Genomic DNA, 24,583 nt, shown 5'->3' on the forward strand with positions numbered 1-24,583 from the left:
GGGAAATTCTGCTAGAAGCAGTCATAACAATAAACAGGCACAAGAAGTGCTGGAGAACTTTGTGCCACTTCCTAAGAACCACCACCACTGTCTAAGGAGTGGCAAAAGAAGGGAAGATTCCCCAGAGCTGACCTATACTGAAGGTAGCTCTAGAAATCCTCTGGCCACAGAAGGGCTGTGGTTGCGCTTGCATGAGCATGTCATGGATGCTAGCCATGAGAGCTAGGTCGGGAGGGGCATGACAGCGCACGGTCTAGCTGGAGTACCTTCAAGGTAGTTTTCCCTGGGGGCATATAGCTCTTGGGGAGGTGTCCTAGCCAGTGCAGAATGGAGATCTTCTATTGTGTAATATCCACCAATGCTTGCACCAATGCTTGACAGTGTGAGATGGGGTTTCTGGCTTTGCAGATGAGTGTGGCATACAGGGCAGCCCACAGGGCCTGGGCAGCCACATGGAAAGTATTAATTTCCTCGCTGTGTCCAGCTGAACTGCCTCCTGCAGCCACTCTGGGGAACAGCAGGAATAAAAATAAGGTGTTTCACACTGGGACAAGGCAGTACCTGAGAATGAGAGCCATCTTCTCACGGGTGGTGGGTGTATTGCATCTTCTTTAATTCTTTTCTTCTCCCTTAGGCTGGACTTCATCTATGACCTTTTTGAAAAAGTCTGTAGTCGTTGCAGTGAAGAGACACTGAAGATGGGCACCCAGAGGCGCAGACCGACTGTCAGTTCTCAGTTCAGGGTAGGATGTTTTCCAAGAGAGCAGCAGGCTTCTGGGGAGGAGCAGATGGGTAAAGCAAGGCCTGCAGCCAAGAGGAGTCATTCATCCTTGTTTTGTGTCCAGCACTGAAAATGTGCAGGAATGTTGTAGTGCTAAAAAAAGACAGTGCCACTGCCCCAAGGATTTCTGTGTGGTGTAAAATGTGAGATTCTAAGACTGAGCAGGGTGGCAGAGGAAAAGAATACTTTGCTAAGTATATGAAGTTCTTGAGGTTCTTTGATCTTTCGTGTTGTTTTGGTGTTTCAGCGAAGTGTATGTGTCCTTTTAGGCCACATCTTTTACAGGCATAGTGGCAATTCCGATAAAACTTTATGGGGGGGGACCTTGCAGGTATGAATCTCACTGCTCTAAATTGTCTGCAAGCGTTCTGTTAGTTTCACAGTTTTAGTTTCCTAGATTTAAATTCTGAGAGACTTGTAACAATAACTCATATCAGCTACACAGCTCTGAGAACAAGGATAGTCATGTAAACAGTTAGAGTAAACTAAGTAGAGTAAACTAACTGTAGGTTAGTTACTCTACTGTGTAGAGTAACTAACTAAACTAACTGTAGGTGTGTTTTGGACAGGAAGGAGTCTCCCGGGTTGCTGAGGTTTTGGTAGGCAGAGTCAAAGGACTTTAGGAATGGGAGGGCTGCATGAAGACCCTATAGCATCAAACGTAGACCCTTTCCCTATTGTAGTGACTGATCCTTACGGTTTTGTCTTGCTGCTTTTTAGGATTCTCTCCATTCCCTGATGGCCACGCTTAGTACCTCCAACCCATTCTTCATCCGCTGCATCAAACCAAACACAGAAAAGGCAAGTCTGTCTTCCAGCAAAATGTATGCATGCAACACAGGCCTTCATGAGCACTCACTTGCACAAATGCCTGACAGGTGCCTCTGTCAGGGTCCAAACTGAGGATAAGAGCAGTTCCCCCTCACCTTCCTTTTTTCCTTCTATTTGTTTTATAGTTGAGGAAAAAATACACCCTTCTCCTGGTATCAGGTGAAAAGACTGCATGCTGAGTGTGATATATATATAGCCATTACAGTACATAGCCATTCCCATCTCTTTATGTGCTTATGAAGCCCGGAAGATGAACCAGGCTTGTGCAGAACCCAGAGCTGCGGTAGAAGATGCAATTGCTCCTGTTTGTGGTGCCTGTAGACAATGCGTTCTGGAATGCAGGGCTTGTGCTGTAGGAAGAGTCTCCTGCAGATCCCTGTCTCTGAGGCAAAGGAGGTGGACGCTTCGTGAGCAAGTCACAGTGCTTAGAGACAGGCTGGCTCTCGCTTGTGTTGTGAACAGTGATGGGAGGATATGCTGCTGACTAGATTGGGTGGGGAGCTCTGAACCCATCGTTTTCCTTGTGTGTTTTGAAACCGTGTATGATATAGCAGAGGAACGCCTGCTGGGGGTTTTATGCCAGAAAAGAATTCTGCACTTTGTCTCCAGTTTGACTGGAGAGAGACTGCAAAGAGAACTGAGTCAGAGTTCTGCATTTTGTACATGTTAATGCATTATATCATTGCTTTACTGCAGTGATCTGACTACGACAGCAGTCTGCAGACTGTTTTCTTCCAGGATCTGCCCAGCTCCCTTTCATCCCTTTTTCTGCACCAAGCGGTGTTGTGAGGTTGCTTTCCCCTTGACCCAAATTTCCCCCTTTTCCCCTGGCATGCCCAAATATGCAGGGTTGACTTTCTACAGAGAAACGGATACACAACCTGTGACTGTCTGTGCTCAGAGAAACAGTCACTGTTCAAGTCAGCAAAGAAGTAATACTAAGATCAACACTTACTCTGTCTCTCTTCTTATTTGTTTTTGAATCCGGATCATTATGTAGGCGCCGAACCTCTTCAATCCAGATGTGGTGCTAAATCAGCTCCGTTATTCAGGGATGCTGGAGACAGTGAAAGTTCGGAGAGCAGGTTTCCCTATACGACGCCTTTACCAGGACTTTCTCAGCAGGTAATTGCTATCATTGTACCACATGCTGTAACAGCCCCAAGGTATATGATTCTATATATTTGTTCCCTCTATAACTGCTGTTACTGGTGTAGATCATTTGTGGGATGTTTTTTCTAAACATGCCCTTATTGCCCATATCATGACTGATTTGGAAGACCTTTTGGAGACTTGCCTTTAGGGTAAAAGTCAGAATGGAAAAATAGCCAGATGGTCCATTTTTTAATTTATTTTTTTTTTTAGCTTTGCCACAGATTTGCTTGTGTGATACTGTGAAACCCAGCTGGTCATAATACGTAAAAAGAAAATATACTTAAAACCTTTAATCTGGCAGAGTGAAGAATGTACTGTATAGTTGATGATCAATATTGGAAAGAGTGATTATTTCTTTTAATTAGCTGCATCAAAAGGATTTCTTGAAGTTTAAGGCTAGAAGAGACCATTGAACATTGCTTCCTTTGTCTCTTGGACCATTAAATGCCACCCCTATACTGAACAAAATAACTTGTGTCTGATGAAAGCGCATGTTTCAGAAAGACAGTTGTTCTTTACTGAAAAATGCTGTTGAGTTTGTATTTTATTACTGGGATTGCAACAATAATTGCCAGTGTGGTAGGAAGATAAAGGCTGGGGGATGGAAATTTCCAAATTGGAAGGCAAACGTGAAGAAGGGAGGTCCCAGAGGAAGAAGAACTAACGGGAGGAGGATAATTAGAGTTAAAAGATTGGGGCCGGGGGGGGGTGGGTTACTGTCATACATAATCTCATGAGATTTTGTTTGGTTCTTAGGTACAAGATGCTTGTGAAGGGGCCAAGTTTCTCAGACAACAGCAAAGCTGTATGTGCAGGCTTTCTTCAGACCTATGACAGCAGCAAGAAAGAATGGCAGTTGGGTAAAACCAAGGTACTCCATCGGTGTGGGGCAGGGAATGGCTTTGTTCCAGCTGCAAGGGGATGCGATTGCATGTGGTGAGATTCAAGCCAGTGGAAAGGGCAAAGTAGTAACGACCCTTTAAATACATTGGACTGTGCCACTGACCTGTAGCATCTCAAATATTTCCCATGTTATATACCTAGAGATGTGGAAGGCTTTTCGATTTTGTCTGAACTCCTTCTCATTGACCAAGCCAGATTGATTTTGTTATGTCTGATCCAATATAGGGATCCATGGGGAAGCATGGGTGTCATTGTATGCAATTGCAATGTGTGTCATTAACTCTTGCCTCTTGTGCCAGCTATTTTGCTCTGCTTGGCTAACGAAATTCTTGCAGGAGGCAATGAGCTGCTGCTTGGTATATATCTAAACTGTGAATAGGTAGCTAGATCACCAGACGTGTGACGGCCTTCAGCTGAGGGTTTGTGCAGTTAGCCCAGATGCTAGCATACATTTTCTAGGAAAAGGTATCCAAATGCGTCTCCCCACTTGAATAATACAGATTTTGCTTCTGTTTTGGTGAATGTTTAAAACTTCTCTCTTGGCTGGTATGGTCTTGTTTTTTTTCTCCAGACATCCAGATGGAAATGTACCATTATCTTTCATTTAATGGGGAGGGAGCTGGGTCTTTCAGTCTGAATTTTTTCAAGCTTTGAGACAGCTTCACACAGAAATAGATGTGAGCATTGTGAGGTATATTGCTATAGAAATCTGGGACTGGGAAACTGTCTGTATCACAACTTTCCACGTACTCCAGGAAATTCTTCAAAGAATATTTCATGATGGATGGTGTCTAGTGCAGACAGCATTTCTAAGGAGTGGGTATGCAGTCCATATCCAGAGTAGGTGGTGGTCTATCAAAGCAACTTTTCTTGCATTTTTTGCCCTTAAGCCTTCAAAAAGGTAGTTCAGAGTATTTCCACCATGGAACTAGAAGTAATGCTAGTGAATATTCATATTTAATTTGTCCAGGAGATCAGATAATGATATTTGTTACTTTGAGCTATCATTTCATAATGAGTGGATAGACTATGATGTTTCTCAGAGAGTGAGATCTCTCTCTCCCTTTCTTAGAGGAGTGGTAATAGCCCAATTGTTAGTCTGGGCTATGAACTCTGTGTGACTAACAAGGAAAATGTTGGCTATTGCTGTGGGAAGGAGCTGTGTTAACCTGAAGTTTCCAAGGCCTTCCTTCACATGCCTGCACTGGTGTTCAAGAAAGAAGGTTTTATCACTTATCTGTATTTCTGCTCTAGGATTAAAGTGTTCCCCATTTTTGATTTGGGAATCTGGTGTCTCCTCACTGGTCCCAGCAAACCAGGAAACCATTTCAGTCACTCTTGTCCCTAGATAACCCACACTGCTTGGGTGGCTGCCAGTCTCACTGCTTCTAGTGTTAAAGCCTGTGTGGCGTGTGTGTATGCGTGTGTGTGTTGCAGAGCTGCTTGTGCCTGGGAAGCTTTAGAAAGGGGTGGTTAGAGCTGGTAAACATGGAGTTTGAACTTTCTTCCTAGCACGACAAGAGATGGAAGATTGCTGGGCTACAGCAAGGGCAGCAGGGAAATGCATGGGAGGACCAAACTCACATGCACATACTCACCTTTTAGAGTATAAAAGGTTGTAAGCTATATAGCGGGAGTCCAGGGACTATAACAGAGTGATGACAAGCAGGAAATCCAGGCTGCTTTGAGCTCTTGGAAGCAATAGGATCCCTCTTCTCTTTAGTCCCCACAGTGCATCCTGGAGGACTGAGTCCATCTGTCTGTTTTCGCTCACTCCTTGACCTGCACAAACAAATTCTTTAGGAAAAACAATACAGGTAGTAAATTGTGGCAAACAAAATGTGTTTGTGTTTTGCCAAAACGTTGGATGCGCGCCAACATCATTTTTTTTTCACAATTCTGTCCTATAAACTAAAACTTGGCTGAAGAGCTGTACACGGCTTGTTGGTAAACAGCAGACTCTCTGCTAGCGCACTGGTTGCTGTCTGGTCTGACTATTGTGGGAAGAAAGAAATGATTAAGAATGGTAGTCTTTGTATTTCTTTATGACTGAGAAGGAAAATTGAAAGGAGTTGGGGAGAGGTTAAGACACCTTGTCTGGTTGTAGAAGTTATTTTACATCCAGCATGGTTTGGATTAGAGATGTGTGTCCTGGTAGAGGGGAGCAGTTCTGTTTGTTCTAAAGAATATATCACTCCAAGGCTGTCTTGGCCTATTTCTGACAGTGCCTCCAGAAAGCCTGCCCCTAGGAAAGCAGATGCCAAGGTGAGGCTGTGCAGAGCAGTGGTGCTTCCTCCCAGCCCCTTCCCTGCTGCCTGTATCCAGCTGTTGTGTCTTGGGTCTGGATTACAGAGTGCTATGGCTAGCTGGTGCTGGGTAACACAGGCTAGAAGACTTGGGTTAATGAAAAAAGCCCTAGTTTTTCCAGAGGCTTTCAGGTAAGGGTGAAGTGAAGCTACCAGCTGAGCACAGAGTGTAAGACGTTGTCCTGGAGAGGAAGTCCCCTTGCTGCCACTCTTGCTGCTACAGGTGCAGTTCTGGGTACCCAGGCAGAGATTCTCAGCACCAGGTGAGAACTAACCTTGGCTTATGGAGTCAGGAGTAGCTACTGAAAAGGGTGTGACACACAAACAGGGATGTAACCTAGGAAGAAGTATAAGGGGTGGGTGAAGAGCAAAGCTTATAGAAGGGGGAATACTTCCTGCAAAATGAATGGAAGGATAATTATATCCCTAGCAATTGTTTGGAAGAGGAAGGAAAAGACTCTGTGAATTAGTGCAGGGGATTGTGAAGCTTGGGAAAGGAAATGGGGGAGGAAGGGCAGGATGATCTTTGTGTTTTTCATTAAGAATAGAGCAGCTGCTGTGCTGGCAATTGTCAAATTAATGTTTATAAGAGGTATTAATGTATATAAGGCAGGTTTTATCCGGTGGCATGTCAGAGATGAGGGCTTGGACGCAAACAAGCAGTGTGATGATGGAAGAGCTTGTGCTAAGGTGCCTTTGTCTTTACTGGGGTCATGCTGGGATGGAGCACCAGCTTCTGTGCCCCTATCCTCAGTGCACCTGGACCTTAGAATCACAGAATCATAGAATCATGGAATTGCTGAGGTTGGAAGGGACCTTTAAGATCATCAAGTCCAACCATTAACCTACCCTGACAAAAACCACTTCTAAACCATGTCCCTAAGTACCACATCTGCCCTTTTTTTAAACACCTCCAGGGATGGTGAATCCACCACCTCCCTGGGCAGCCTATTCCAATGTTTAATAACCCTTTCAGTGAAAAAATGTTTCCTAATATCCAATCTAAACTTCCCCTGACATAACTTGAACCCGTTTCCTCTTGTCCTATCACTTGTCACCAGGGAGAAGAGGTCAGCCCCCATCTCTCTACAACCTCCTTTCAGGTAGTTGTAGAGGGTGATAAGGTCTCCCCTCAGCCTCCTCTTCTCCAGGCTAAACAACCCCAGCTCCCTCAGTCGTTCCTCATAAGGTTTGTCCTCCAGACCCCTCACCAGCTTTGTAGCCCTTCTCTGGACACGCTCCAACACCTCAATGTCCTTCCTGTAGTGAGGGGCCCAAAACTGAACGCAGTATTCGAGGTGGGGCCTCACCAGTGCCGAGTACAGGGGGATGATCACTTCCCTAGTCCGGCTCACTACACTATTCCTGATACAGGCCAGGATGCTGATCCTAGGATGCTGACCTTCTGCCGTACTTGCCCATACCCACAACACAGATTTCCTAAAGCTATTTAACACAGTAATCCTTGCTGTTAGAAAGCATTAATTTCCGCATTTCAACCTGCTGTTTTGCAGGGCCTGTTTGAAGGAGGAGGTTTCTGTAGACTATTTGGCATCCAGGTCACAGTGACCCACTTCCGGCTTTCCCAGTGTTGTCCCCCAGAATCATATGATCCCACTTATGTACACGTGGGTGCACACACAGTTACATTTGTGTCTGCTGATCTACACGTAACCGTAACACGTTCACCATTGCACTGATGGTGCATGCAGGCATTGAGGTTGTGTGAGGAGCACTGAGGTGCTGCACTGTGGTTTAAAACTTGGCCAGTGTCTAATAGGAGCAGATATGATAGAAGTAACCTTGTATGTTTTGTTTAATCATTCCTTCCTCAGATGAAAGTGATCTCATGTTTTCAGAAAGTGACTATGAATTATGACAAAGAAATGGCCACCTTCCAAGTTATTTCCACAAGGCATCAAAAATATTTCTGGATTTGAATAAATTTTACTCTTCTTTGTCATCTGGGGGAGTCTAAGAAAACCCTCAAAATGCCAATAGCTCATAACTAGATATCGTTATGTTATTTGAGATTAACCCCTCACTCTCAAGCATGTATAGAAAACCCTATTGGATTAGGACTGTGTCTTGTTGAACTCTCCATGCCTCAAAGTTAGGTTCTTTCCCCCTTCTCACTGGCACAGCAAAGTCTGCGCTCACTAGCGAAATACTGATGGACTGAATATTTGAATATTTTTTTCAATTTGATTAAGATAATGGACTGAGATAGTGTTTTGCTGGTTGCATTCTTGAAATGGGTGACTGCTGCTTGGTTCTGGAATGTAATGGAAAGAGCAATCCCTGCCTCAAAGAAGTCTTTAAAAGATCGTTGAGTTGACAGAGGGAGTGGATGTACAACTTGCAGGGAAGGATGCCAGCTTCATGGTTGGCAGTACCTTGATAATGAACTTTCTCTTAAGGCTACCCATGGTTGCTTAGTCATTACAAAACAGCTCATTTCTTAAAGCCATCTCAGTGTAAATGGCTCCCCAGGAGAAATTAGAGTCCAGGGAAGCAACTGGCAATGGGTACTAACTCAGGAAGAGATTTCAGTACATGGTGGTCTTTGCAGAGGGAAAAAACAGCCTACATAAGTAATCAGGCCAAAAGCAGTGATGGAAGGGAAGGTATACAGAGACATAAGGGGAGGTAAATGGGGAGAAGGAGGGTTTGTGCAGAACACTGGACTAAATGACTGTTCAAATCTCTGAACATCCCTCTGGCCTCTCAGCATAGCCACATGGATCCAATAAATTTGTAAAGAGTTTTTACTGTTTAGTTCTGCAAATCGATGAGTGTCAGCTCGCAGCCTGTGTTCACAGCAGTGCTTTAACAAGTGGGGCAGCACTTTCCTAGTGTAGTCTGTTCTGCTGGCAGTGATTTAGCCCGTGTCAGGCAGCAGGTCACACGAGCATAGCCATATGGCAGTTGCTGCTGTGACTGCAGCTTGTATGGACATACCTTTGCCAACTTTAATCTAGGCTGGGTAGTGCTAGCAGTGTGCCCACAGCACTGTGGAGCTCCATGCAGGCTGCAGTCCATCTCAAAAAGCAAAGCATTTATTTCAGCAATTTGTACTGAACTCTGTGCAAAGATAATGCAAGCCAGCTGAGTTAAAGTAGCTGAGATAAGTCATCGCAATTCCTGTAAACGTCCCCTTATCTTGCTTGTATCTCAGTCCTTTTGTCTCTGAGAGAGCATCGTCATCCCTCACACAACCACTTGGCAATAAGCAGAGGTTTAAAGTACAGGTGATGGAAGAAGCTTGAGAATTAAAATACCGGACACTGAAGTGCAATCAGTAATATTTGGAGACCTCTCCCGTTGGGGCTCAGTTCCCCTCAATGCGTGCTGCACTGCTGAACCTCTTCATCAAGGAAGGATCTCCATCTCAGAGTTTCTGGAGGTTGGTGGAGGGCTTCAGCTTCCACCCAGACCCAGTGGCCTGGGTGCTCAGCTTCGCACTTCAACTGGGATTTTAGCTTTTGACTGTCTTCCATTATTAGGATTGCTGTTAAAATTGCTTCCTGGAGTCTGGAAACCTAAATGTGCCTCCCTTTCCTTGAAATGCGGAGGAGTTTCTTTGCCAAATATTTAATCACCCAAGTAGGTATCAGTGCCTGCTGCAGGGAGGTACCGGATTGTGCAGGGCAAGCTGTCAGCTGGGAAAGAGTTAATCACAGGCGCAAGCACGGGCTCTCCTCCTCCTCCTCCCTCCTCTTTCCCTCCTTCCTCTGCTCCCTCCCTCTCTCTCTCTCTTTTAAGTCTTGACCACAGAGTGAGGGAGGCGGGGGTTGGGCGCAGAGTTTGGCTCATGTCGCTGCAAAACTTTTTCCTGGTGCTGTGAGTACGGGCACCCCGGGGCCAGGCGCCCGGGCTGGCGCTGGAGCGGCCGGGCACGGCACGGCGCGGCGCGGCGCGCACCCCGTGCTGGTCAGCCGGGGATGAAATCTCCCGGCTCTCCCGGGAACTGACTTCTTTCCTCTCTTTGTGTTTATTGAAACTCCTCCCCGTGGCGTCAGGTTTTCCTGAAGGAAGCTCTTGAGCAGAAGCTGGAGAAGGATCGGGAAGAGGAGTTGAGGAAAGCAGCTATAGTCATCCGAGCCCACGTCTTGGGCTACATGGCAAGGTCAGTGCTGGGGGCTGCCCCACCATCCCTGTGCTTGCGTGCCTGGGTTGCCCCGACCCCCTGCTTTGCTCTCTAGTCCCCTCGCATCCCTCCCTTCTTCCCCTCCTGTATTCTAAGGGAGAGCTGCAGTATCTGCCCTCCCTGCTGGCATCTGTTCTGCTGAAACCGTTCTGCACCTTTGTCACCTCTTCTCCAATTCTGTACGCACTTGCACCCTCCCCTCAGTGCTGCTCAGCAGGCTTCTGTAGGCACCTCTGTACCCATTGCTTGCCTCCAATGACACCTTTTCCTTGCCTTCAGGGCTCTCCTGGCTGGGCCCCACCTATGCTTTGGGTCCCCTCCTTTTCCTTATGCCTGTCAACTCTGCTTTCTGCTCCCCCTGCAAATCGGTTCTTCCTCACTTGCAGCTCTGCCTTTGCTCACCCTCTTTCCTCGCCCTGCCTGTTTGCCTCGTGATCACCCTCTCCTTTTAATTAACTCTTCAGAATTGGTTTTTCGCCAGCTTTGCACCAGTAATCTCCTCTTGCCGCTCCCTTTTGCACCTGACCAGAGGAGGGTTGGGAGAACCAACTGCAGACAAACGGCCCCTCCTCTGCCCCTCGCAGTCAGTGGAACAGCTGACTCCTTAATGGCTGTGGCATGCACGCTTAATCCCAGTAAGATGCTCTTTCCTGGCTGGTCTCCGCTCCAGACACCTGTCAGTCAGGCGTGTGAGGAGGTGAAATCCCTGGCCAGCAGAGCTCTTTGAGCAGGCAGTCTTATTAGAGCTCCAGTTACACCAGGTAGCTCATTTTGCATTGGGAAATGTGTGCAAGGGTTGTACCCTGCCTTGCCAATGTGGAATATCACCAAAATACACATTTGGTCTCAGGGGCTTTTATTCATTTATTTATTTCCCTCTTGGAAGACAAATGAGCTAGCTCTATTGTTTGTACATGAGATTGCAAGTTCTTTGTGTCAGGGCCTCTGCTCTGTTTTACTTTGTGTCTAGCAGTTGGAGAGAGGGGTAGGGATTAGCACAGGAAAATTGATTTTTCTGGGAAACATCACCGCAGGCAAACTGGATTACTGCTTTTCTGAGTTCCTGGGAAGGTAGCTGCTGCCCTGCAGGGCTGTGATGGAGACAGTGTTGCAGTAGTGTTCTTCTTGGCTAGAAATCTTGTGGTCCTCCAGTCTCCATAGATCTGAATTCCTTGTCCCACATGTTGCTCTTCTGAGTCTCATCTTTAAGAACAAGCTTGCTTCTGCAGCCAGAATGGAGATCCTCACAAGCGGCTGGAGGTAGTGGACTTTGCAGGGGAGGAGAGCAGGGAGTGCAGAAAGAGCTAGGGAGGGGGACCGGAAAACTTTTCTGTGAAGAGTTTCCAGTTGCACTGCACCTGTATTGCAGAAGGTCCAGAAAGAGGGAGTTCATCTGGGCAAGTAGTGAATGGTCTCTGAAGACCTGGGCAGAGGTCAGCAGTGCCAGTGTGTGCTGCTCTGAGTTTGATACCGTTTCTGTTAGTTTTGCAAGGAAAGCATACTTAGATTCATTTGGTCTCATGCAAAGTAGGTTGGGGAAGAAGAGTACCTATACCACAGGAAGGATTTTACTGCTTTCGCCCCCTTTGCGAACTTGTTCTTTGAGCCTGGAGAACCAGTCCTAAGGGTGAGAATATTTTCTTTGCTCTCATTCCCTGCAGCCTACTATCTCTGACGGGTCACTAAAATATGAGACAAGAAAATCAAGCCCATTCAAATGACCCCATTTTTCATAGCTAATCTGCGCAACTCTGAGCTGCAGGTAATGTAACTGTTCCCAGGCTCACGGGATCCATGTACAAATTTGGCTGTGTCCCTGGTTTCTGTAGGACCTTACTGCTTAGAGGAAAAGACAGTAGGAAATTACTCCGTAGCCCTGTTTTCTCTAGTCCTTGGAGGCATAACTGCTAACTACAGCTCACATAACAAATAATTAACCAAATTCTAAATGCAGCATTGGAGCCTTTGCAGCCACCCCACCTTCTCTTGTGATATATGGTCAGGACGTCTCCCAACTCCTCGGCGTGGGCTGCAGGTTGAATTTCTTTGGCCAGTGCAAGAGGGTGAGTGGAAGGCTGAACAAGGGGAATGAAATTCACGGCCTGTGTGCAGCAATTTGGCTGAAGGGCATCTGCAGGCTTGGCTGCGGTCATGAGGAATGAGGGGGCACTTCAGCCTGGCAGATTAGGAGGCAGAGCCGGCCTGTAGCTGGGCAGGGCTTGGCACATGTTGCACTTGAGAGAGTTTCTGGCAGATGCATTTTGTAAAAGTCAGAGTGCCCTTTTTGATGCACTTATATCTGCCTTGGCAGAAGGTGCGTGTGCAGCTGTTCACACCCCGTGTGCAGGGCGCAGGGAGGACAGCGGGAGCAGGGGTGAGGGGACTGCAGCCCGGGAGCAATTCATCTAAAACCTCCCACTTCTTATCACCTCTTCCCTTTCCTCGTCTTTTCTCTGTGCTTCCTCCCTTTGACTTAATACTTACGGAAAAGAGCGTGACCCCTGCACACTACTGCTATGAGCATCCCTCGCCTGGTTTTCTTGACTAGGCTGACGTATCTGATGTGCAGGGAGGTGGCAAGCTGTCAGCATGGGTCCCTGTAGCCATTTGAAGGGGGTTTGATTGCCAGGAAGGGGATTTTGAGGTGTGTCCTTTCCTCAGGGGGTTGCAGAAATTCTGTGTGAAGGATGTGTGAGAATACTGTGCTGTTTCCAGCATGCTTTCTAGGACTGTAAGATTTCACAGGATTACTGTAGCCTGTTGGCCCATGATCCTGGGTAACAGCCCCATAGAATTTCCCTCTGCAAATTCTGCTTGGGAGTAAAGAAGGTTTTGATTTGAATAGTATCAGTTATTATTTCCCTACAGCAAGATACTAAGGTTTCTAAATATATTAAATTACTTTAAAAAATGTCTACTTATTTCCAGCCTGAATAGACTTCAGCTTCAGGCCACTTAAATCTTGTTATGTCCTCTGTTGAATAAATAGAAATGCCACCCAAAACTGTGGGTACTTTGACTGGGATCAAGCCTCTCCTTAGCCTTCTCTTTCTTAAGGTCGTGGAGCAAACGCTTTCTTTCTATAAGCCAGGATTTCTGGTTCCAGTCCTGCTTCCTCAGAAATCACTTGAGCCTCTAACGTTGTTCTTGAAATGGAGATGCAAACACTGAACAGAGGATAAAAGTCGCAGTGCAATCATCTTCTAAACAGTATTTCTGCTTGCAAGTATAAGATTGTGTTGGGAGTTTGCATTCACCTGATGATCCCTGTCACCCCTAAATCCTCTTTTGACTTGCTGCTTCCTAACATAATCCCACATCAGGTGTGTTTGGCCTTTGGTTCTTCAATACAAGACTTTATGTTTGGCGCTTTTGAATTGTTTAATGTTTGCTTGAATCTAGCTTACAAATTGATCCAGATTACCGTGTAATAGTAACCCTTTTGTTATTTGCCCAGTTTGTCTATCATGTACTAACTTCTACTGGTCACTTTTTTTTTTGGTCCTTGATAAAAATATTCTGTAATGCAGAGGCAAGAACTGACTTTTCTAGAACCTCACTAGACTACAAAAATACTTAAATGATGATTCTTTCCTTTTGGGGCTCTACCACGTTTTTTGGTTTTTAAGTGCTGCAGAGTTGATTTTGATACCATTATTGTTTAAGCAAAATGTTGTGCAGTATATGTTTATGGGAGCCTGTTACAATGTTACATTCAGCAATTGTAGTATCATTGTGTTTTGCCCCAAACCATACAAGATTACTGTGGCCAGATCTATTTTTGCCTTGTTTTTGCTTTTCCTGGAGTAGTTTGCTTTTGGTCACTTAAAAGATGGGGCAATATGGGACTTTTTTCTTGTATAGTAAGGCCATTTGTATGTTTTTATTATAATAAATCCACACTGAGTGGAGTGATTAAGCCAACTGCACAGTGTATGTGTGTGTGTGCAAAGCAAGGAGACTTTGGGCCAGTGGACCTTCTCTTTCCATGTGCCAAATACCTGTTCTTCATCCTCTTAAGGTCTTCATGAAAGTAGGTGCCCACGGAAACAACCCAGTGGTAGATATAGGAGTGAGAACTGTGAGGAGAATATGATTTATGAGTAGTGGCAGTAGAGGAACAGAAATTGTGTCATTTCTGAGCAGTATTTTCCCAAATTCATTTTTGTGTGGATGTGGTAAGATTGGTCAATATACCAGGGCATGGGAAATGCAAAGCATGTATTGGCCTCTTGGTGCATTAAGTGTCTGGTTCTGTTTTTAGGAAGAAGTATCAAAAGGTGCTAGCCAGTGTTGTTATAATCCAAAAGAACTACCGAGCATACTTCTGGAAGAAGAGCCTGCTGCAACTGAAGGCCTCTGCAGTCACCCTGCAGAAGCACTGGCGTGGCCGCCTGGCTCGCAGCCTCTACCAGCACCTGCTGCAGCAGGAACTCAGGCGGAAGCAGGAAGCGGAGGAGAGAAGGAGGCAAGAAGAGGAAGAACAGATCAGAAGAGAGGAAGAGGAAAGACAATGGCAAGAAGAGGAGGAGCGTAGGAGGAAACAGGAGGAGGAAGAGGTGAAGGAAAGGTACAAGATGGTGTCTTGCACTCATAGTTCCTTGGCACTGGTGTGTAAAAGCGGGTCTGGGGCACCGACGTGATGGTAACACTGGAACAGTGTCCCAGTGCCAAGGGGCAGAGGTGGGGTGAACTGTGGGCAACTCAGAATAGAAAAGCAGAGAGGAAAAGGAGTGTCCTGCTTCCTTTAGGAAAGCTAATTATGGTGTATTTTTACCTCTGTTTTTTAATGTTTTTGTACTTTGGAATATACATGAAAGGAGGCAGTTTCACTGACTGGGCAGAGATGCATAATTTTCTTGTTGCCTTTGCAGTGGTAAAGGAAGTTTTATGCAGTCTTCCAAAATCGTAGGGATTAACAGTGTGAGAAGGTACCAGAGTTCATGGGTCGTGGTGTGTCCAGTAAGCTGGGTCAGAGAGCAAGGTGGGCAGCGCACCTGTGCTGCTACTGCACTTCTTACACTCATGAGAATACACGTGCTCTCCCTGTTCCTGCTGCTGTTTATCTCTCATCAGGGATATGGATATATCAAGAGATCAGGAGGGGAAAGGAAAAGCTAATGTGACAAAAAGAGGCAATCTGTGACCAGTGACAGTACACCTATTGAGAATCCTGCACCTCATGCCTCATTTACTGTTCACTCTATGGTTACCTACATCCTAGCCAAACTGGGTGTCTCTCTTTAAAGTCTTTTGTTTTAAGAAGCATAAAACTTCAACTATGAGATTATTCTATAAATTTGAAAAAATAATCCTGTGACATTTTAAGTTTTTCATAAATAGCTGGTTACATTTCTTAATAGGCTTTTGTTACATACTTGGCAGACTAATGTGTGACAAGCATCAGAAAATTCTAAGGTTAAAATCCTGTCACAAGGAAAAGAGATTGCCCGTGGTTTCACTGGAGACTGTCAGGTGATGGATCTGCTGGGACAAGACATGGAATCAGTGACACCAGTGGTGAACAGTTTGGTCAAGGAATTTGTTGAGCAACACTGAAGGCTCCATTTTATCAATGTGCCAATTTTCAACAACAGCCTCATCAGCAACACGAAGCTGTACAAGTTCGGAATGTCATTACCTAGTTTGCAGATATCAAATGCCACAGTCACTCTCTCAGGTCTACGGTCCTCATTGTGCTAAGTGGAGCTTGTCCCTACCTAGTTTTAGATAAAAGGATCTATTTAGCTTATTCATTCTAGAGTGTTTCTGCCCGCCCCCCCCCAGTTCCCAGCCCATGAAAGATGAGTTGAACTCAGTGTCATTGTAAAGAAGCGTCAGTGTTTCTAGGAATCAGGTGGACTGCTCGTTTTGCTTTCATTTTCTACTTGATGTCAAATGGCTTCATTCAGAGTGAGTAGCCAAAAAGGTACTATCAGACCAACTTGGCTAAATCCTGAACTTCCATTTGACCTCAAAAATGAGGTGGAAGTCCGTAGAAATTGTAAATCAGCTAATCTACTGAGAACAACCAAAAAAACCCAGCACACAGCAGACAAAAAATTAGACTGAGATGCAAACTGAGCTGTAACAAAACTTTGAGTTTGTAGTGATAGGATGAGGGGTAATGGTTTTAAACTGAAAGAGGGGAGATTTAGATTAGATATTAGGAAGAAATTCTTTACTGTGAGGGTGGTGAGGCACTGGAACAGGTTGCCCAGAGAAGTTGTGGCTGCCCCATCCCTGGAAGTGTTCAAGGCCAGGCTGGATGGGGCTTTGAGCAGCCTGGTCTAGTGGGAGGTGTCCCTGCCCATGGCAGGGGGGTTGGAACGAGATGATCTTTAAGGTCTGTTCTGACCCAAACCATTCTATGATTCTATGAAGCTGGCATGCAGTTATTGTGCATACGCTGGTAGTGAAAGGGAGACATGAAGCAATTTGGTCTACTGTTCAACAGGAACTTCTTTTTTTTTTTTTGGTCTTCTCCATAAGGCTTAGCTATTGCACACTAAATGCAATTAGTACAGATGTGAAAGAATTCAGAACCTAGCAGGGGAATAAAATGTTAGAGAATGCTCAGGTAAATCAGATTACAAAGAAGTCATCCAGACTTGGTGAAATTAATGTTCAGGTACTTGGAGAACCAGGTGAAGCAGTTTGAATCGCTAGCTATTCTCTTTCTCCTCCTTTCTGGATAGCAATGGAGTTTCCATATAACTGGAAAATTCCAAACATAATGACCCCCTTTTAAAATGGGAAAAGGTAGAACGAGGGAATTGTGCACCAGGCAGCCTAACCCCAATTTCAGGAACATGCTGAAACAAATAGCCAAACAGTTGTAAATGCTTGATAAAGGAGTTAAGAGCCAACGTGGATTTCTGAAGAGCAAACAGCATTAAAGTTACCTGTTTCCTTCTGTGATAGCTTATGCCTTGTGGATAGGGAAAAGCCCTGGAGGGTGGGTAACTTGACCTTGGGTAGGTAGAGAGTAGGTAAGGGCTTTAACATGTTATGACAATACTCTAAGACACTATAAGGAATGTGGTTTGGAAACAAAGTAAATGAAACAAGACTAGGATTTATGGTTTTACTGCATTGTATTATTGCATTTTAATTAGTAAACAATAGTAGTTTTTTGTTAAATAGGAGAGAACTCTTGGATGGGATTCTTCCATGGTCTGTGCTGGATATGGTACTAGTGCAATGTTTTCATAATAAGTTGGATGAGGAAATACGAGTATTCTTATGAAATTTGCAGATAAAACCATCTGGTGAGTAAGTGTATAGCTAGACAGGATTACAATTCGAATAATGTTGGCAAATTAAAGAAATGACATGAAAAGCATAGGATAACATTCAGTAGAGACATATGCAGATCTACAGTTAGGAATAATCAAATGCAGAGAAAGAGAAGGAGGACTGCCTGCTTCAACAGCAGGAAGAAGGTCTGGAGGCTAAGTTGAGTATTACTCACCAGTGTCATGCTGTGTGAGAGGAGAAAGCAAATGCCGTCTATAAACAGAATTGTTTCTGTAAGATGTGGGAGTGATTCTCCTGTTCCGCTTGGCACTGGTAAGGCTTCAGTTGGGAGCGCTGTCCCTAGTTTTGGGTGTCACATTTCAGGAAGAGTGTGGATCAGTTGGAGATGGATGGAAAGCAACAAGAAATATCAGAGGTCTAAAAAATGTGAAGAACAGTTGCGGGACTTGGTGTGTAGATTGTAGGTGGTATTCCTGATTTGTTTTAAAATGGCTCTGCTTCTTGAACCCTTTTATCATTTAAGGCAGTTGTTTAACTCATGACTACTGTTAGACATCTTTCAGTAGAGTTGGAACCATCTGGATCTCACTTATGTCAGCTATCATTTATAAACATTTCCCAGATTTTTTTGAGAGAGAGAGCATGCCCGAGAGTGAGAGTTTTAAGGACTTTGTGACTTGCAGCTGCAATTTAGAATTTGGCTGGGAAAAGCTGCAGGGCCTGGGAAATAAATATTGTTGCCCTCCTGTTCTGCATGAGATTGAATTGTAGTTTTGAAAGCTACCACTGCCAGTCTGAATTTAGCTGCGCGGTGGTTCCTACAGGCAGACTCTTCTGTCCTGCCACATCCTAACCTTGCTCCCTGTGCATGACCCTGGCATTTGTCTGTCTAGTAGTTCAGTTGCTTGTAGCGTGCTTGCTATGGAGAAACTATAGCGACAGCTTTCCCTTGGAGTACGATCTTTTTGATCTGGGTTGAGATGCAGCACCGTGTGATAGTTTTTTTCCTCTACTCATGTTTACTAACAAACTCTGACTCTTACAGCCTTTGCTAGTAAACTACATTTCACATGCCACTGAGAAGTTATGCAAGCTGGAGTACCGGGGTCTTCAGAACAGAAAGTCCTCAGCTTAGTCATTTAATAAAGTACAAAAATTTGATAACTTTGGGGGGACTTTAATATAGTAAAAGCAAAACAAAACACAAATTCAATGCTGGTATTGCAGTAATTTTGTTCTATTTTTTAAAAAAAACAAACACAGTTTCCTGATATCTGTCAATTATGCATGTGCAACCTCATGTAATAGCCACGGACGTATAGTACTTCAGAAAATTCTATTTATATTTATTATGAGTCTAACTGATGTGTCTTTCTGTCACTGTTTCCAATGTCCTTCCTAGTGTGTTCCAACTAATCCAATTTCCTGATTGATCTGAAAGTTAAGTGCATGGGGAAAATCTGTTGTATCCACAAAGGTCATGCCAACCACAGAGAATTGGATTTTTACTAAATTACAAAAGCTTTTAAATCAATCTTACAACAGGTACCTTATTTTAACCTTATCCATGGAGGGATGATGTGTCCATGTAATTCTCAAAGCCTCATGTAGAGAGCTGGGTCTATTTCTATCATCTCTTGTTTTTTAACAGAGAAAAGGAGCAACTGAATGCACTACTTCAGGTGGCTCAGGTAAGTTTCACAGTTATTCTCTTCATGTGTCTTCTCTGAGTATCTGTGAAGGGTCCTTCATTGCCTACGCTTTGCCTGGGGCTACTATTGTTATTGTGGCAGCACTACTTAAAAAATGGACTTTGTTCACTCAAAACCTGCAGGTGTTTGGCTTTGGCAAGGGTGCATAGAGTTAATAAGATGGGGTTTTTTCCCCTCGAGGCTTGTGTACCAGCTTGCATAGTTCCTATTTGAAAATTTCTGTATTGAGTGTGCAGCATCCTTTTTTATCTCTACTGCTTGAGCTCATTACATGACCTTGTGATGCGCTACGCTGTGACACAGTCTGTTTTGCTGGGTTGTTGCCTGTAACAGCCAAAATAAGAGTGCAGACGGCTGCTACCATGGCTAAAATAAACCCCCTGTAACTGATCTAATTGTTGGTACTTGATATATCAAAGAGCAGACCACCTACCCTGAGGTGTGTGAAAACAGCTGTATATCTTATTGCTTTTCCCAAACCACTTGTTCCCCAGTTTCAGGCATGCTCTGTTTAGGAGAGATGACAGATTAGAGTATAAAAATGCATTTGTCCACAAGTAAGAGTGAAGTAGAGAACAAACAACAGGGTAACTGCAAAGAAAACAAAGAATGTGGCTTAAGTGAGCCAATTCATTGGCTGCATTGTCATACTCTTATCAGGAAGTACATGAAATCCTTTTGGAACTTATTTCTGCTTTTTCTTGTGTGTGTATGTTTTCAACATCCTCCATGGAGGGGAGAGTGACTTTTATCTTATAGCTAAACATCAGTGAAAGTTACCAGTATCTTCCGTCTTCTAATTATTGTATGCTTGCTGGAAATTTCCTGTTACTTCAATGTGGAGAATAGAGGAAGACAAGAGTCTTCAGCAGCCAGCCAGCCATCATTCATCCAATGATGCTAAAGAATGCCAAGAAATTCTGGGTGGAATTTTGGTGGGGTGGGGCTGGGGTGGATACAGTCCTGCTTCATTGCAAATATCCCTTCCAGACCTAGATGCTAATGGTCAGACCCCCCACCCAGGAAGCAATGAAATCCCCAAATCTTTTAATGAATTTCTGGGAATCTTGAGCTCTTAAGCAGGCTATGCATATATGTATTCGTATATAGTTGCTTTCTCCTATATGCATGTATGTGTGTGAGATCAAAAAGAGAGGATGGACTTTCAGAATCCTTTTATACAAGTTGTAGTGTACAAAGGGCTGTAACATGAACAGCAGACAGAGAGGCTCTTCCAAAAGTTCACCCATCCCAGCGAACTACTTTGTACGATTCAGAAAGGAGGTAGGCTGCTGAAAAAAAGGAGGTACCCGAAGATCTAGTAGTTCTGCCGTTAGTATTTACACCGTGGGTGATGTCAGATGCTGATCAGAAAAGGAGAGGATGCTTAGAATCGTCTTTTTGCACGTGGGAGGTACAAGGCAAGCACAGGAGATAGGAAGAATTAAAGGTCCAGGCAAGGAACACATACAGGTTGAAGAAACTGCTTTAACACTCTTATAAATTCTCTAAGGTGGAAGCAGTAAAGACTGAGGAGGTAGATATTCCCCTGCAAGAAGAAGAGAGACGTCAGATGGAGGAGATCTTAAGACTGGAGAAGGAGATTGAGAAGTTGCAGCAACAGAAAGAGGATCACATGTCTATCATCTGTGACAATACCAGGAATGAAATCAATCGTCAGCGAGAAGAAGAGATCCAGAGGCTGGAAAAGGAGGCATCTAGGGTTGCCCAGGAGTTCTTGGACCTGCTGGATTTTGGCAATCTGGATGAAAGTGTGCAGAACTTAGAGCACTCACTTTCTAGTGAGGGGACACTCAACATTGACTGCAGCCTGGTGGCACCACTGGCTGAAGAAGAAGTGGATGAGGGTTTTCATGCTGATGACGAAGGACGGCCAACTTCCAGTTTGGTGGTCTTGAATCAGCATGGCACAAGAAACAGCAATAACTGCTCAGAGAAAGGTGCGGACACAAGCTTTCCAATTCTCCAAAGGGAAGTGGGAGAGGCTGTCGCTGCTCCAGGACAACCTCTGGAAAGAACCACTAGCCCCAAAGAGCAGAGACTCCTATCTGACCCAGCAGAAAGCATTCACAGCACTGTCTCAGATACACGGAGTAACAGCGGAGAGGTGGGAGAGCCGATTTATACTTCCCCCCAAGATGTGGAGTCTGACTACGACCATGAGGAGTCTGATGGCTGTGGAGATGCAGGCAGCGCCTCAGCTGAGCCCCTGAATGGTGAGGAAGGTCTGAGACACTCCCATGGTACCAGCCTGGACTCCAACCGTGGCAGCTTGGACTCGGTAAGAATCCCTCCCTTCACCTTTCTGGACATTAGTGTGACTTTGTTGATATTTATAACATCCTTGCCTTCTTAACATATGCCCATTTGCTCTAGGTATTGTTACTAACATATAACTCTCCCTTGCATCAATAATCAGATAGAAAAAAAGAGTCAGGCTGAGCACTGGAGGGCTTGTGACTGTCCGGTATTACTGGTACACAATCTAGCACGTATGTACCTAGGCTATTTCAGATTGTTTCAATCACCACACCGTATACTAATGTAACACCCGTTAGGAAGACTGAAAGCAGGCAACTAGTATCTTGTAGGTATATGTTTTACCTTAGAGGGATTTCACAGAAGTAGCCTGAGCTTCTAGTGGACAGTCACTAAAGGAAATGGGAAAGGCTGAAGTTTGATTTGTTTCCGTCACTAAAACTTCTCTTGTTCTAGTCCTGTTACTGTTCAGAGCGAAGGGTTTATTTTCAGCCACTATGTGCAAGTTAAGTTATTCTAAGGCTTGAAGAAATTACTGTGCTGAACTAGGCTGGGTCCCGGGGCACACAACCAAGACCACTGAACCTTTTCATTCCTACCGCAGGGACAATGACAGGGTAGTAAACTGGGCCATTAGCCTCGCACTTGAAGCATCTCAGCTTAGATCCCACACTAGGCTCTGGACTTCCTGAGTGCCCTCAGGCAAGTTCCTTAATAATGAAAGGATAAATCCCCTGACAGAACAGGATGTCAGATAAGCCCACGTAAGATTGTGATGAGTTCAGGTGTGAAGCCAATGACAGCCATAAAAATATTTTAGATAAATGAAGTCCCTGAGAGTAGAGACTTGAGTTACAAAATATCTTTAGAAAACATGATTTTTTAATATTTTTTTAGGAACTCAATTTATTTCCTTTTCTGTTCTTTTCCAATAGGCAAATTGTGACCCTTCCTAAAAAGTTGCATGATTTTTCCTGTTTGCATTTCCCTAATGTCAGCTGCCAGCCATCAGAATTTTTTATGATGTGATCTGCTTGAGTAAAGGTACCTTCTATGCGGGCGGGTACCCACAGATCACTGTCACGTAACCTTCAAGTCATGAATCATTCTGTCACAGCCTCGGCCAGTTTCTACCATTCTTCTTAAAATGTAAATAGAAGTGGAGGATTTTATTGGGCTCCTCAGTGAATAAGACTCACGAAAAATGCGGTTGATACTATGTCATGGCATGAGCCACACGAAGAGATAACTGCAGCTGGGTCAAGATCCCATCAGTAGCTGCTGATCCAAGAATACCTGCTTTTTGAAACGTAATGGCAAGAGAGGGAGAATGGATGAGTGGAACAGGAAGGAGACAAAAGAGAAACGTAAAGGGATCACAGAGAGAGGACAGAAGGAAAAATGAAAAGAAGCAACATGTATCTGAGGAAGGAAAAATCTAAGGAGCTGAATTCATTAGTATTAAATTAATAAAGCAAATCTAAGGAAGTTGTATTTAAGGTAAAGGAAATGATAGGATAGTTTGCGATTTCATGTGTGAAGTACTTTCTTATGGCTGAGGGCCATTATCTAGTTGGAGAACAGGGTTGATTAAATGCTGTACTATTATTTCAGTAATTTAGATCTTTGTTTTTAGGGCTCAGTTATCCTGGAACGTGTTTTTCATCCTAATCAACCCAAAGCAAGACATTTCCTTGCTGGGGATAGATTAGTGCTCCATCTTGTCCAGCATCTTGGCATGTCTGCTAAAAAAATCAGAAAAGTCCTCCAAAATGAAAAATTCTCTCTTAATCCCGTTAAATCAGATTTTGGACTGTGGCCTCTGCCTTGAAGCAGGAAGGTTTGTTACTGCGGGTAACTGGAGTTTTCTAGCCACGTCCACTGCCGAATGTCACTCTCCTTTCTGGTATGAAAATTCCATGCTCTGGAGACTCTTGCTTTAGGCATTAATGGGTAAGCTGTCAAGCCTCTAGTTTTACTGTATTGCTTTTTTTGTAAAGGGAGCATGTGTAGTTTTGCACCTTCTGATCATGTGACTTCTCTAGCCTTGTTACTTGGCTCCACTCCTCCTGTGACCAGGAGAACCCAAGTAGCCTGTATTTCTTCATTTTCTTTTAGTTTCTGGACAGTGAAGAAGAAGTGGATGTTTACATTGATACAGACGAAGAGTTTTGTAATGGACGAGTCACTATCTTCAATGGCTCAGGACCACCCTATTTTCACAGCTATCTCTACATGAAGGGTAAGCGGCTTTAGCCAAAAGCGTGGAAGGATGGAATCTAGAAAACCCGCTTTCTTCTTCTGTTTCTCCAGAATCGTCTTCATCTGCTCTTAGTTCTCAGTTTACTCTCTTTTTTTTCCTTATTGTTTTAATTAAAACAAGCAAATAAAAAGAAGAGCTAGGAGGTGGAAGTCAGGGAATTAGTCTGGATGTCTTTGCCACTAGGACCTAATTATGTCCACTTAGTATGGGCTTAAATGACTCATTCTGAGCTACAAACCTGAAGACAATACTAAAAAATTTGGTGTAGTGCATATATTTCTGTATTTTGTATTTGTTTCAGTAGTTTGTTCTGTTTTTTTCTCAGTCCAAACTTAAGCATAATCTTGTTTCTCTCCCTCAGCTCCTTCGCTTCATGTAGGAGCTGAAGTGGCAACTCAGTGTCCAGGAAGCTGGATCAGAATGGAAACATGGCACTTGTTGCGTGTCTGATGAAATCTTGCTCCCTCACTTTGCAGGAGGTCTTATGAACCCGTGGAGGCGACGCTGGTGTGTTTTGAAGAACGAGGCCTTCATGTGGTTCCGCACCAAGCAAGAGGCACTGAAGTCAGGCTGGCTCTATAAAAAAGGTGGAGGCATGTCAACACTTTCACGCCGCAACTGGAAACGCCGTTGGTTTGTGCTTCGAGAATCCAAGCTGATGTACTTTGAGAATGATAGTGAGGAAAAGCTGAAGGGGACAATTGATATCAGAAGGGCAAAGTGAGTGAAGAAATAAATCCTTTTGATCCCTAGTATTCAGTCTCTAAATCAATAATAAAGTGCCCAGTGCTGCCAGTTCATCGGTCTATGTATCTTCCATAGGGCTAGGAGAATCAGAAACATAAGGAAAGGAAAAGACAATTAGAGTTTCTAGTTTTACTCTGGAGGGAGGCTGGAAAAGGATTACAAGTTCTTTTTCCAGCCTTGCATTTCATAATCTGG

The 24,583-nt window shown here is 44.3% G+C and overlaps 1 protein-coding gene across 1 annotated transcript in view; it reads left to right on the top strand.

Moving 5' to 3' along the window:
- LOC128912274 (unconventional myosin-X-like) overlaps window positions 1-24,583 on the top strand; it is an 88,092-nt gene that overhangs the window by 41,451 nt on the left and 22,058 nt on the right. The window contains exons 18-27 of the mRNA XM_054207756.1: window positions 635-743; window positions 1,502-1,582; window positions 2,613-2,737; window positions 3,524-3,638; window positions 9,999-10,105; window positions 14,391-14,696; window positions 19,038-19,077; window positions 20,612-21,400; window positions 23,497-23,620; window positions 24,118-24,361. Coding sequence (XP_054063731.1) covers window positions 635-743; window positions 1,502-1,582; window positions 2,613-2,737; window positions 3,524-3,638; window positions 9,999-10,105; window positions 14,391-14,696; window positions 19,038-19,077; window positions 20,612-21,400; window positions 23,497-23,620; window positions 24,118-24,361 — 2,040 coding nt within the window. The remainder of the gene's footprint in view (window positions 1-634; window positions 744-1,501; window positions 1,583-2,612; window positions 2,738-3,523; window positions 3,639-9,998; window positions 10,106-14,390; window positions 14,697-19,037; window positions 19,078-20,611; window positions 21,401-23,496; window positions 23,621-24,117; window positions 24,362-24,583) is intronic.

Source organism: Rissa tridactyla, chromosome 7 (genome assembly GCF_028500815.1).
Source record: "Rissa tridactyla isolate bRisTri1 chromosome 7, bRisTri1.patW.cur.20221130, whole genome shotgun sequence".
Lineage (NCBI taxonomy): Eukaryota > Metazoa > Chordata > Aves > Charadriiformes > Laridae > Rissa > Rissa tridactyla.